The sequence below is a fragment of the Centroberyx gerrardi genome, chromosome 6 (genome assembly GCF_048128805.1).
Source record: "Centroberyx gerrardi isolate f3 chromosome 6, fCenGer3.hap1.cur.20231027, whole genome shotgun sequence".
Classification (NCBI taxonomy): domain Eukaryota; kingdom Metazoa; phylum Chordata; class Actinopteri; order Beryciformes; family Berycidae; genus Centroberyx; species Centroberyx gerrardi.
Genome location: NC_136002.1, coordinates 20607700 through 20622215, shown reverse-complemented (window position 1 = coordinate 20622215; position 14516 = coordinate 20607700). Strand labels below are relative to the sequence as shown.

General features: G+C 44.6%; 2 protein-coding genes across 2 annotated transcripts; one reads left to right on the top strand and one right to left on the bottom strand.

Annotated features, from left to right (window-relative positions):
- Window positions 1-8: 8 nt before the first annotated feature.
- actmap (actin maturation protease) lies at window positions 9-7622 on the bottom strand. Its single transcript, XM_071894206.2, has 7 exons — window positions 7502-7622; window positions 7046-7258; window positions 2464-2532; window positions 2131-2255; window positions 1387-1516; window positions 805-875; window positions 9-723 (listed from the first exon to the last, which is right to left on the bottom strand). Exons 2-7 carry the CDS (start codon window positions 7222-7224, stop codon window positions 383-385), a joined length of 915 nt encoding a protein of 304 aa, XP_071750307.2. The 5' UTR covers window positions 7225-7258; window positions 7502-7622; the 3' UTR covers window positions 9-382.
- Window positions 7623-7722: 100 nt separating this feature from the next.
- snrpa (small nuclear ribonucleoprotein polypeptide A) lies at window positions 7723-10845 on the top strand. The gene is made up of 7 exons (XM_071927933.2): window positions 7723-7858; window positions 8128-8208; window positions 8314-8486; window positions 8678-8854; window positions 9586-9762; window positions 9893-9981; window positions 10130-10845. Exons 2-7 carry the CDS (start codon window positions 8136-8138, stop codon window positions 10287-10289), a joined length of 849 nt encoding a protein of 282 aa, XP_071784034.1. The 5' UTR covers window positions 7723-7858; window positions 8128-8135; the 3' UTR covers window positions 10290-10845.
- The last annotated feature ends 3671 nt before the right edge of the window (window positions 10846-14516 follow it).

The window sequence follows — 14516 nt, the reverse complement described above, 5'->3', positions numbered from 1 at the left end:
TATGCTCCATTCATTTGATGTGGTTTATTTAGCACCAAAAGGTCTAAGAGGTGATGTTCAAAATTCATCACATTTCAAGCTACTCATGCAAAATAGTCAAAAATTTACAGTAGCTTCTCAGTTAAAATAAAAGTGATAACAGGATCCATACTGATTCAGCATCCGAAGTGAGGCTCTCACTCAGCAAATTAAGCTGACGATCTTGCTGTCATGGACATCATATTTAACTCTTTTAGCCACTGATTTGCATAGGTTTATATTAATCACATAATGCCACAAGCATTCGTTGTGATGCGTCTTAACAGATAAAACTCCATGTAACAGTCCCTGCATCTTAGAGACTCATCTGCACTTTGTGTCCATTGTTACTCCCACAGCAGTGTCAGACTGACCGCTGCTGCTCCTCTGTCCTTGTGTGGACCAACACCACCTGGCCAGCTAGTCCGGCTTCCACCCCTCCCTGAGGAACCACGTACCGGGTCCCGTCGCTGGCCCTCTGGGGGTCCATCATCATCAGCTGGTCGTTGCTCTGAGCTACTCTGTCTAAACTCCACAGCTGGTAGCGGAGGCTCTTGCCCTGTTTAGCCAGGATGTAAACCTCTCTGACCCCCGTGGTGGGAACGGGACAACTGGTGTCATTGGGCAGGAAGAGCCAGGGCAGAGTGGGATCAGGCTGGGTGTGCTCTTTGCTCACGCTCCCCTGGTCGAGGCCTAGGAGAACACCTGGAAGGGATGGATATGGTAAATGTGTGGCATATTGATTGATTGACTGATTGAGACAGTGGGTGAGTGAGTGCGTCTTACCTGAAGCGACTGCCCAATGTGCTCTGTGTCCACTACGCTGGCATGGCTCATGGTTGAAGTCCTCATCATATCTGTACATACTGTCAAGGAATTCTGCCCTCTAATTATATACTGTTTTTTAGCAGTGCTACTGACATAGCAGTAAAGAACACGCTCTTTCAGCTTTCTCAGTGAGAGTAAAACCTACAACATATTTAAACAAAGTCTAAAAAAATGGCTCATTTCTAAGCAAGCTTGTCAACATGAATCCTAACCCTTAATTTGTTGTCTTATTTTTCTCATTTTTTTTTTAAGTATCTGTCTGAATATTTTCCTGACTGTCTATCTGTACTGTACAGATGATTGTATGTTGTGCTTTTATATGTATTTTTAATTACAGTTTCTAGCCAATAACATCGGGCCACAGGGACAACAGTTGAAAATTAGCCAGTTGGCTAACACTGGCACATTTACCCTCGAGTCAATTAAGGTGCACTGTCCCTGTTTAAAAATAAATAAAATGAAATGAAATGAAAATGAAATGCATATTAAACTCATGTCTCACTGAAAGACCCTCATGGTCATTCTGTGTGTCTAAGATACGGGATGAGAACAGGCTGTCCGTCACACATGTGTGCAATGATGGTTGTGGCACTGTTGCCACTTATCCCCCCTGTCAGGAGTTCAGCCTTGCAGACACACATCTCCTCTGCCAACAGAGCCATGTTGTGGGCTGAAAAATAAAAATCTCAATGAATACATAAGGAACACACAGCTGCACAGAAATTGTGGCGAGGTTCGATTTTTCCTTATAAACAGACTCTCCATAAACAGACAAACAAGGTCTCCATAAACTGAACACAGATTAAAATTGCATTAAGTTGTCATTCACAGCAGCTTGTTTAAAGAGCGACTCAGCACTAAATTATGTTTTTTACAGTGTAAACATATGCCTTCCATATAGTGAATAGCATTAATCCTGCACTTAATGTCCACATTTTTTTTAATTAAGTCGTGCATCCGCTTCTAGAGGCAGAACATCGTTGTTGAACTGCTCTCTATGAAACTGTCAGCCGTGTTGCATTTCTGGCCACACCTCAATCAGTTCAGTTTCAAGGCAGAATTTCCAGGTACGTACGCTATTCTTTACTACTTTGCCTTTGGCAGTGTCAAATGCTTTGTGATCAGAAAATTGTAACTGCCCCCGAGTGGAGATGGGTGATGATATCACAGACACTCTGCCCTATTTGCTCTTGCTCCCAAATTTTTTGCATCTTTCAAAATTGTGTACTAGGCGCAGACTGACTGAAAACTGTGCATTTACACACTCTGTAAAGACAATGTTACCTGAAAACATTTCACCCTGTGCAGTGTAACCTCTGTCCAAAGCTGTCTGTACAATAGTCTCCATGTCAACAGTCTGCTGTGGCTGTCGTAGGTGAGCAGCCATCCACAAAGCCACCAGACCGCACCTACAGGTAAAGACATATCAGACTCATAGTACATTATGTTAAACGACTGAAACTGAAAGCACTTAGTTCAAACAAACACCACAATATCCAATGCTGATTCCACTGGACACACAATAGTTTAAAACTTTTATTCATGTCACATCAATGCTTTCTCAGTCAAATGTTGATTATAATGTTATTAGACTGACATCGAAGTTCACTGACTTACTGTGGACCATCTTGGATGAGGGAAGGCACATATTTGTTAAACAAGATCCACTGCAGATCCTTCCTAAAACTGGAGCACAGAAAAAAAAACAGACTACATCAGTCATCATACTAGAAAATCTGCTGTAGGCCCCTTCTTACCTTGGGCCTCAAATGCTTATTTATGAGGAAAAAGAGCTTTAGTGGACACAAATAATATATGACACAGCTATGCAGTGAGGCTATGAGAACAACCATGCCAGTGTTTGTCAAAGTGGAATCCATTTATCTATTAGCCTACAGCTGTAAGTTACACTGTATGAACGAGTAAAGTTACACTGTATGAACATGGAGCGATTCTCTACATCATAGGCATTGAACAGTGACCATTATTTTGCTGCACTTTATGTATTTGCTGCGCGCGCAAATCCATTTGTGGGCGCGCTGCAGACGCGCTGAAACGCGAGAGCGGCGCGGTCGCGGTGCGCACGCGTTGCGATAAAAATATCTCAACTTTTTGCAAGGCCGCAAGAGCACCGCATGTCACATAGCCTGAAAGCCTGAAATAAGCCTTGAATCGCTCACCATCCAAACCAAAGTCCAGGATCTACCGGTGATATTCTCCGTATTTTTCATCATTCATTCAGTTTGTTTGTGATATGGGACATTCACTATCGAGTATCGAAACCACATGTCATCAATCAGCATGCCAATCATATCCCAACCTCATCCCAAACTGGAGTCTGCCTTGTGTTTGATACCTTTTGACTAGTCATAATGTAAAAAAAGATATCTTAAATTAGCATTTTGACTAGTCACAATGTAATAAAATATATTTAAAATTAGTATTCTGACTAGTCATAATGTAATTAGAGATATCTTAAATTAGCATTTTGACTAGTCATAATGTAATAAAAGATATTTTAAATTAGCATTGACTAGTCATAATGTAATGAGAGATATCTTAAATGCCAATTTTCAATTTCTCTCATTACATTATGACTAGCCAAAATGCTACTTTAAGATATTTCAGATGTCTGTAATGAGAACCACTGGAACTACCACTACTAGAGCAGGGGGAGCAGGAGCAGCAGCGGCAGCACCCAGCACATTCGCTGGTGTCACGACTCTAGCCAGCTCATCATCCTGACCAGCTCTGCTCCAGTCCTGGTTTTCACCTCACCAGTTCCTGTCTACATCTGCCCTGCATGCTGCTGGCTGCACCAGCTGCAGCTCCTCTGCCAATTAGTCTTGCCCTATATATTACCTACTCTCCCTTCAGTCGCTGCCAGATCGTCCTAGCTGCTACCTAGTTCGTTCCCGCCTTACCTGTTCTGCTCTGCCTGTATATATTGTCTGCCTACAGCGATCCATGGAGTATCATCATTATTTAATGAGCTTTGCAACTTTGTTAAAACGAAATGCTGTGCAAATATAATCACAGATAATAGATGATTTTTCTCACTGCAGTGATTTGTGGAACCAAAAAAACCCAAAACGTCTGAACGAATTAGCTTGCCTGCAGTTTTTTGGGGTTCGCCAATTTCTGCCGCCGCTTCATCAGGAACTATAGTCAAGTAGCTGCTCCCCTCACAGCACTTACTTCCACCAAGACTCTGTTCCATTGGTCTCCTGCTGCTGACACTGCCTTCACTAGCCTCAGATGTTGTTTCACCTCTGCTTCTATCCTGACCCTGTCAGATCCCACTCTACAGTTTGTGGTGGAGGTCGATGCTTCGAACGTGGGCGCCATTCTGTCCCAGCGCTCTCCCTCTGACAATAAGCTCCATCCCTGTGCCTTCTACTCTCACCGCCTCAACCCCACTGAGAGGAACTGTGACATCGGCAACCGGGAGCTCCTAGCAGTTCGGCTAGCCCTGAAGGAGTGGAGACACTGGTTGGAGGGTGCTGAGCAGCCGTTTATTATCTGGACCGACCACAAGAACCTGGAGTACATTAAGACGGCCAAGCGTCTCAACTGCCGTCAGGCTCGCTGGGCTCTGTTCTTTGGCCGGTTTAACTTCAAGAATGCTCCAAGAATGGTAAACCAGATGCTCTGTCTCGCCTCCACTCTCTCTCCGACTCTCCTTCCTCTCCAGAACCCATCCTGCCCGCTGAGTGTGTCGTCGCTGCTGTCCAGTGGGGAATTGAGAGAGTGGGTTCGTTCCACTCAAGAGCAGCAGCCAGACCCAGGTAACGGCCCAGCTGTTTGTGCCTGACTCTGTCCGTACCCAGGTTCTCCAGTCGGGACACTCTTCTCGGCTTGCCTGTCATCCCGGTGTGCGCCGCACCCTGGCATTCATCGCTCAACGCTTCTGGTGGCCCACCATGAGGAGTGACACCAAGGAGTTTGTGGCAGCCTGCTCAACCTGTGCCCAAAATAAGCCCTCTAATCGGGCTCCTGTGGGTCTCCTCCAGCCACTCCCCATCCCTCGGAGGCCCTGGTCGCACATTGCGGTGGACTTTGTGACCGGGTTGCCACCCTCTGACGGTAACACAGTAATTCTCACCATTGTCGACCGTTTTTCTAAAGCTGCTCATTTCCTGCCTCTGCCAAGGAGACTGCACAACTTCTCATTGAACATGTATTCAGACTGCACGGCCTTCCCTTGGATATTGTGTCTGACCGTGGGCCTCAGTTCTCATCTTGTTTTTGGAAGGCGTCCTGTAAGCTCCTCGGAGCCTCTGCCAGTCTCTCCTCTGGTTTTCATCCCCAGACCAATGGCCAGACTGAGCGAGCAAACCAGGATCTGGAGATCGCCCTCCGCTGCCCAGTCTCCCACAACCCTTCCTCCTGGAGCCAGCAGCTTCCCTGGGTGGAATACTCCCACAACTCCCTACCCGTCTCTTCAACGTCACCTTTTGAATGTTGTTTGGCCAACAATCACCTTTGTTCCCTGCTCAGGAGGAGGATGTGGGGGTCCCGTCTGCTCAGGCCTTCTTCCGCTGCTGCCACCAGACCTGGAGGAGAGCATGTTTGGCGCTTTTGGCCACCTCTGCATGCACCAAGCGTCAGGCCAATCAACACCGCTCTGCTGGTTCTGACCCTGCCTGTTCTTTGGACTGCCTGATTGCCTGCTCCTACTGGTACTGTTGCCTTGTGACCACGTGTGTATGACCTGTGCCTGCCTACAACCCTGTACCTACTTATTCCTTCAGTAAAGACGTTTTGAACTGTATTCCCTGTCTGCGTGTCTGCATTTGAGTCCTGGTACTGATCCTGACACCTCGAGCCCCTGGTAAAGCTCTGTGGACTTTGACAAGGGCCTACAACCCGATAAGATGGCATTAATGCCCTTGGGGAAATTCAAGAAAAGTAGCTGGTGAAGCTACTTTTCAGGTAGGTCGCAGGGGAAGAACGAGATTGGTGGTGTCTCTTGTGTAAGTTTTTTTTTTTTTTTTTTCTAGTTAATTTTGATAGTTCTGGACTGGGTGATGGGTTTGCGTCTTTTGTATCAACCACCAGCTCTTCAACAAACCGGGTCTCTTCGTACCAACCACCAGCTCTTCAACGAACCGCCATCGCTAACCGCCAGACAGCACCTTTGGAGCAGCTGGCAGGTTGGCTTCAGCAGGACGCAAACTGCGCCTCAATCGCAACCGCCAGGCCACCGTTTGGCTGGCAGGCTTGCTTCAGCGGGAGGCAAACCGCGTCTGTTCGTACCAACCACCAGCTCTTCAACTAACCGCCAGAGCACACCTTTGGAGCGGTTGGCAGGTTGGCTTTAGCGGGACACGAACAGCACCTCTGGGTACCAACCACCAGCTCTTCAACGAACCACGTTCACTAGCCGCCACGCCACCTGGTCCAAACTATCAAAATTAATTGGGGGGGGGGAAAAAAACTAAAGAGAAAGCCAACTGGTCAGAAACAGCTACTGGTCTGAAATGAGGACCGTGTAAAAAGTTCCCAAAGAGAGCCTCTTGCTGTGGTCCAAGCATCCGCTTTACCAGCGCCCAGGGGAGCATACCTTCATACCTTACCACACGGCCAGTCAAACTTTTCAAGACAAATGTATGTAAAGTAAGTAAAAATGTATGTGCACTTCAGGCACGTGCTTCTTAGAGGTGTGAGCTCTTCAACGTGTGTGTGTGTGTGATATAGGCCTAAATGTTGTCCAACAGCCTTGAAGCATAAACATGCCGCCAAGCCTCCAGCCGGTCCAGTTGCACCGGGATGAAAGCGGCGAACAACAGAAATTAGAGAAATTGGTGAAGGTGATTTAGTCTCTCTTTTACTGTATTCAAGAAAGCTCAACAGTGATGCCAAAGTATGTAGAATTGCAGGAAATGCATTTAAAATTAGTAAAATTAAAAGACCCCCCAATCTTCAGTTGGTCCCCCCCAATGTTTTAGACACAATTACGCCACTGCTCTACATGAAGATTTTGCACAGCTGCTAATAGTTTTGCTTTACAGTTACCTAATCATTGCAGTCTACCATGCATGTGCAGTAAGTAAACAATTGTTAAGTGTATGTCCAAGCAATGGCAGTCTTTTCCCTCACAAGCAAATAACTTTCAGTGGTCATGGTCAATGCTAATCACATGTATTGGGAAAAGTGCAGCAGATAGAGCTCGACCACTAGAAATGAATCTACTCACCTGCTGTCCCTCTGCTGGAGCAGCAGGCGGGCCTCTGCGTGGTCTCCTTCAACAGGACTCCTGCCACTAGCTATAGCCTGATAAAGCTTCTTCTTGCTGGATACTGAAGCAGGAGGAGGCAGAGCTCCTGGAGGTGGAGGAGGAGGAGGAGGAGGTGACACGGGACACTCCATTGACATTTTCTCCAATCTCTTTTGGGGTTCTGACCATATACTGTAAAGAAAGGATTAAAATGGTTCTGACTGAGAGAAGTGACATGTGCATTTGTGTGTACTGCATATTTACAAAGGGGACAACAGCACTTATTGACAATTTCCATTAAATCGATAACACATTGAATCATACACCACCAACCCAGCCCTCCTCTCTCTCTGCCACTACAGAGACAGGCAAAAAAAACCTGTAACTTATCTTAGTATTGTACTTGGTGTTATGCGCAATTTGTGTGTAACTCACCTTATTACATAGTCTATGTTGGGACCAAGAAGCTCAAATCTCTAACTGTAGTTAATTTACACAGAAATGTTTATCTGGTAGCTTTTCACAGGTAATATCCATGATATCTGGCTCCCACTTAGCACAGTAAGCGCAGTTAGCCAACATTACCGGGTATGTCTGTCACCCATATTTGGCAGCTTTTAGTCTGACCAATGAAATCTCGATGCTGGACGGGAACCGGAAATAGTTTCTGCCTCTTTTCTTTACGCGAGATCACAGTCTGCGACTCTGCGAGATTTCAACGTCCACGGTCGTGAGGCTCGAGGTTTCATTCATCACCTCGAGGTGTTTTTGCGACACGTAAAAAGCGGAAAAGTAAGTAATATTTTCGATATCATTATCCTTTTTTGCACCCTACTTGCAGACTTAGCTAACCCATTAAGAAGTGGTTGATCACAATGGTAGAAATCAGAGGGGAAACGATAGATATGACCAAGCTAAGCTAACGCTAACTCTACGTTTGGATGGCTGCTGTTAGCTAATGTAGCTAGCTGTTTGCCGGGTTTTCGATTGTTCGTCTCAAGCTGGTGGAAAAGCAGTATTTTTCATTAGTGTGTTTTCCTCTGCTAATTTATTGTCCACAGAACAGAAGATGGCCGCCCAGGATGTACGACTCAACCACACAATCTACATCAACAACTTGAATGAGAAAATCAAGAAAGATGGTAAGTGCAGTACAGTATCAACTGTTAACGTTCAGTGTCCGGCTGCTGAATAAATGTTTCCCACACCAAGCAAACTAATGGTTCGTGTGATCCTTGTGTCTACAGAGTTGAAGAAGTCGCTGTACGCCATCTTCTCCCAGTTTGGACAGATTTTGGACATCTTGGTGGCACGAAACGTGAAGATGCGAGGTCAGGCCTTTGTTATCTTCAAAGAAGTCAACAGCGCCTCCAATGCTTTGAGATCAATGCAGGGATTCCCTTTCTATGACAAACCCATGGTAGGTTAATCATTTGGTAGGATACCAGATCATTGAGGGGACTGAAAATGTAACATAAGTCTTGCACAATAATCGCAAGGCAAAGGTGTTGGACTCCAGTCACAATTTTAAATGCTTGAGACTTGACTTGATGCATGAAGAGAATACAAACACACGTGGTCTTGACTTTTTGTCTTCATCTCTCCCTACAGCGTATCCAGTATGCCAAGCAGGACTCGGACATCATAGCTAAAATGAAGGGGACCTTTGTGGAGCGTGACCGTAAGAAGGAAAAGAGGAAGGTCAAGGGGGCTGATGCAGCTGGACCCAAGAAAGGTGTACCGGGAGCTGCTGCACCCATGGGCCCTGGGGTGCCTGCAGCAATGCCTGTAAGTACATCAAGGCTTAATAGTTGGATGTCCGCTGTATGTGGACATCCAATTAGTATCAGTGCTGGTGTACGGATAATGAAAAATATAAAGTTATACTAGAAGTGCACTGATGATCTGTGGTATCAGGATTGGTGTTGTTCCAGTTCCCAAGAACTCTTACATGGATCAGCAAATTAAGCTTTCCCAAAATCTGTAGTGTAACAATGTGCACTATCCGGCTGATAAATTGTCAATAGCACTCAACACTGTGTCATATTTTACCAAACATTAACCCCCATTTTAGGCTAATTATCGCCATGCTTCTGACAGGCACTACCAATATATGGGGCAATAGGTGTTTTGGTGAAAATCAATTGGTTGTAACAGTTAGACTATATATATATTAATTAAGTAATATCGAATTTCATGAGTATCATCCACAGTCTATCAAGTATTCAATTGTGATCCTCGATAAGAATGTTCATTTGCCTGAACCTAGTTTCTAAGAAGAGTGGGCATGGATGGCTCTGGATAAAGAGGGTGTGGTTTGATTACAGTGGGTTATACTGGATAAAGATGGATCCACTCTTTCTCAGAAAATTGCTGAGATTGACGTGGAGATTCTGTATTTTATCACCTCAACAGTCAGAAAATGCCTGCCATGGTTATTTCATATTTGTGGCAGAATTGTTTGGAGGATATCATCGCGGCTAACGGCTCACACAACATTGTTGTACGTTACTCTTTAGGGAATGCCTCCCATGAGCCAGGCTCCTCGCATGATGCCCATGCCAGGCCAGCCGCCCTACATGCCCCCTCCAGGCATGATGCCTCCTCCTGGGATGGGACCCGGTCAGATGCCCCCTGGTGCCATGCCTCCTGGCCAGATGATGCCCGGACAGATGCCTGGACAGATGCCACAGCAGGTAGAGTGTGTCCAGCTTTCTGACAGTGTGTGTAATTTCTACAAAAATCAAGTTGTCATTTTGCTTCTTAGTGTTGGTGATTCTATTCAGACATTTACTGGCTGTTACTGACTGCCTTTTATCCTCCCAGGTGGCAGAAAATCCTCCCAATCACATCCTCTTCCTCACCAACCTGCCAGAGGAGACGAACGAACTCATGCTGTCTATGCTCTTCAACCAGTCAGTATCCGCTCTTTGTTTAATGTATTTGAGGATGCATATTTCAGAAGCCAGCTCATTAGCAAGACGAAGAACGTTTTTGCCTTTTTCCAGATGAACCATTGTACTTGTTGAATGTTGAACCTGACTGTTGTGTTTTTGTTTCTAGGTTCCCAGGGTTCAAGGAGGTGCGTCTGGTCCCTGGTCGCCACGACATCGCCTTTGTGGAGTTCGATAATGAGGTGCAGGCTGGCGCTGCCCGAGAGGCACTGCAGGGCTTCAAGATCACACAGACAAACGCCATGAAAATCTCTTTTGCTAAGAAATAACCCCACCCCACCCCACCCCACTCCCATCCCCCATCCCAAGGCAAGTCCAGCACCAGTGGTCTGTCTCTCAAACACACACACACACAGATCTTCTTTTCTGTGGAGCATTGGCCCGAACTCGGATTCATGTTTTTAGAAATGGACAATTCAGCGCAGTGCAGCGTGGCTGCAGTAAATTTGTCACTCTATTCTCTTCACCTCCAGCGTTACATGTAAGTATACAGTCTGTGCATCAAGTTGCTCGGGTTGATAATTCCTTATGAACTCTGACAGCTGTAGATGACTTTGTGGTTGTATAATGGTCTGGTAAATTACATTTTCATGAATTGGATATAGAAGTTAAAAATCCTGCATTTCTCTGACCTGAATTACAGGTTGCAGTTGCCTGACTTTTTATGGCTTCATACACAGACCAGCGAGCAACTTGATGTGTCGTCTTTCCTCTTTTTTTAAACTGTGTGTCATAAAGCATTGCACCCAGAGTCTGGTTTACCAGACATTGTACCTGGAGCTTTTTTTGTTGTTTTTATTATTAAAAATTTGCTTTTGTGACAATGCTCTGCCTCTACTTGTTTTACATGGGTGTGTTGGGCAGCAGGTGTGTTGGGGTGGCTGGCTGAAGGCTACTTATTCTTGAGACAAAATGGCTATTTCTACTTGTCTACTCTAATATTTTCAACCCAACCAAGCTCTGTATGCTCAACCATAATAACAGTGAGAGCACTCGCCTCCAGTAGATGGCGCTATGGACCTGCTTTCCTCTATTCCCCAAGTCAAGGTGTAGTGAATGTGAACTCGGTGTTACTGATGCAAGTGTCTCTCTAACTGGTTTCATATTTGTAAGGTGTTTCTAATGACTCTTGGGGATAGGTTGGTGATGAAATTTTGCTAGTGGCCTAAGAGCTGAAAAAAGTCAAATAATTAATGATGGCTGCGCAGTTATCTTTAAAGACTACTCTCTACTACTCTTCGGAAATAACTAAAAACACCTGAAATGGTAAAGTGGTGCTAGAGTAACCTGCATAAGCTGATACTTGCAGGTGGTTTCTGATTTCTTTTATCTGTAAATTGTTAATCCAGTACCTCTTCTCAGTGAGGAAGTCATGGATTCTTATGAAGAAAAAATGTAAAGTCCTAAATGTTCATTTATCCATTTAGAATGTTTGTAAAACACTAATAATTTGTGGGAAATTTAATTATTTGTGAAAGTTGAAAGAGTGGCATTTTGCATCAGTCCTGAACCTTTTTTTTTTGCAGAGGAGGAACTTGGATTATCAGCCTCCATATAAATCATTATTGACCTATTGCTTGCAAAGTAACCTAATCAGACTTTCATTCAATTTCTGCTTTGAGGTAAACGGTCCTTTTCTGCACAAACCATTTCATCATTGTTATTTGGCCTTTGTGCTCTGCTCAATGTAACAAGTTGGGGAGATTAATTTCCAAAATTTCAATTTGATTACATCACTTACTACTGGCTGACCTGCAGCTATGGTGCTTTGCCATTTTAGGTTTATTTATGAGTGAACCGTATGTAATATTTCCTACACTTGTCTCTTCTTTATGCTAAAGCTGAATGGCTCAGATCTAATGGGGGAAAGGCAGGGTGGTTAAGGTATATTTCCTCACTATTATGAATTTTTTTTTTTCCTTCAAATCTCACTCAATCTCTCAAATATTGCCCTCTATTTAGCACCAAATATGTAGCTTCTGTAAGAATAGAGCAGAATAACACTGTTGTCTTGTTCTCTGTTTTCCTATAAATTCACATGCTTGTCGGATCACTTTTCCAAGAACAATTCAGACACCAGAGAGCTACAACTTGAATTTGAATGTCAAGATGTCAAATCTGGACCTGCTCCACTGAGACTGAATTGACATGAGACATTTTTATTGGTTCAGAACTGATAACACTGCTATAATGTAGAGCTCATTTGGGGATAAATACTCATTGTATGGGCGGACAAAATCAGTCTCCTATTCATTGTCTCACTTCTATGGTTTCTGGCTTTGGGGGTTATTCATGTTAAAATGTTGATTTGACTGCCTTAGACCATCAGAATAACTTAAATTCTTAAATTAATTTACAGTCCAGCTTACACTGACCTCTTATGATGGCACTCAAACATTTGATTTATACAGACTTAGTTGTGGGATAGATTTTATATGGCTGTCAATAAATGATATGTGGAGTTTATTACTCCCTCTACAGATGGGAGTAATAAATACAAATGTGTACAGTGCCCCAATTGTCATTGTGCACAATTGTTCCAACCAGTTTAAAAACGTGTTAATGCCCGTGTTGGGCAGCGTATCCTCACAGAAACCCTTCTCTGACTGTCTTGGCCCTTCAGAAAGGTTTGCAGAGTAATTACTTGCCAATGAGGACCACCCTCTCCTCTCTGAGGCCGGATTTATGAGAGCAGAGCGGAGTGACTTGTGAATTAAGCCTGAAAAGCTCAATTTAGACTTGTACCACCGACTACCCAGTGCATACAAGGCCCCCCTGTTGTGGATTTAAACTGTGCCCTGAGTAATTGTCTTCAGGTCGGCTCAATAGTGTACACAGAAATGCACATTCTTTTGCAGTTTCCCAAGCCTTTCCACACTCCCTTATTTTGCCTTGAGAAAGCGCTGACCTTAGCCACCAGGGCGCTCTGTGTGTGTGGTGTGTGTGCGTGTGTGTGTGTGTGTGTGTGAGTGAGTGTCCCATGCTCTTGGCAACATGCCTAGTGCCTTCCCATTCACCAACACAGTGATCTTTCAGTTGGAGGACTAAAAGGCAACTTATCCGGTGGCTTATGCGTGGGACATATCTGTCGATGTCATTCCAATGTAAGATTAAAAACATCAATAGCATTCCCAAGACAATCTCAGTTAGTGACGGTCCTGAACTGAATACATGGCCTCTAATAGGTGGGATCTAAGGTTGGATTTGTCCACTTCTAGGGTTAGTCATACAGTGTGTATGCTGAATACCTGATAGGCTGTTTATCAGTCACTCAGTCATACAACAATCTGTGCTACATGTGTAGTGTCAACACTCTTGACAGAGGTGAGAGGTACTACTTGTTTTTTACAGTCAAACATTTTGGTTCACATAGTCATCAAATTGCAATGAAGCTTCTGTAGTAGAACTGTGGTTGGGGAAAAAAAGAGAAAAATGGATTGTACCACTACCATTTGATTGATAATATGGGTGTCTTCCATAGACTTAAGTAGTGATCAATAGGTCAAAGCCTACATATTAAAATTCTGGCAAAAGGACACGTGTCACCATTAGATGGTGCCAAAGATCCAACTCATAAAACTTCCATTTAGGAAGGCAGACCGAGAGTGAAGACAAGAGGCTGCACAGTTTGGTGACTCTTCTACAGGTAACCACTGTGGTCACAACAACAACAACAACAACAACAACAACAACAACAACAACAGTGAATAGATCCAGTGATATCTCTATTTCTCTAGATGGTTGGTTATAATTCAGCTCGTGTTCGGGGGTCATTGCCGCCCATATGCAAATCACCGCCGTGCTCCTCAACAGCCCTCTGTTCTGTCCCGGGTCACCGCGCAGCGCCCGGCCGCGGAAACACCAGCGGTTGTCAGGGAAGCTCTTGAGCAACAAGCCCATGATAGACCTTAACAGAGGGGAGGGAAGTGAAAGGAGGGGGGGGGGAAGAATCTCATTAGATTTCCTCCGATAAAGAAGGTACATTGTGTGGTGGTCTTGGGTCGAACAGACGAGGACTGGAAGCTGGAAGTGGAAAATATGCCATGTGACCGGTGCCAATATGCAAAAGATGCGCCCTGCTCTTCTTCTTTTATATTTGTCCGCTCGCCCGTTTATTTGTAGCTGGCGGCATGATTAAGCAGTGGAATGAATGTAGGCTAGTAGTTGTCTGGACAGGTTTAATCGTAAATGTGGGCATGACAAGCACATATTCCCAGACATGAATGTGCCAGTAGCCCTGGGTGGAAGGTGGGTTTAGATTACTTGCATGTCATTTCATCTGCGCACTGACCATGCGCGCGCACAGGCGTTTTGCACCAGCCAATGTTTAGTAGGGTAACTGAGCTTTGTCAAAATAGTAGATTATAAACTAAACACCTCGCTTACAAGTGAAGCTACCACTTGATAGTGTGGGCCAGTTTTGTTTCTTTGTTCCCTATCTAGATTAAGCGCCTTGTTTTGCCCACTGGACTGATTGGGATCTTGTTTGTGAATGA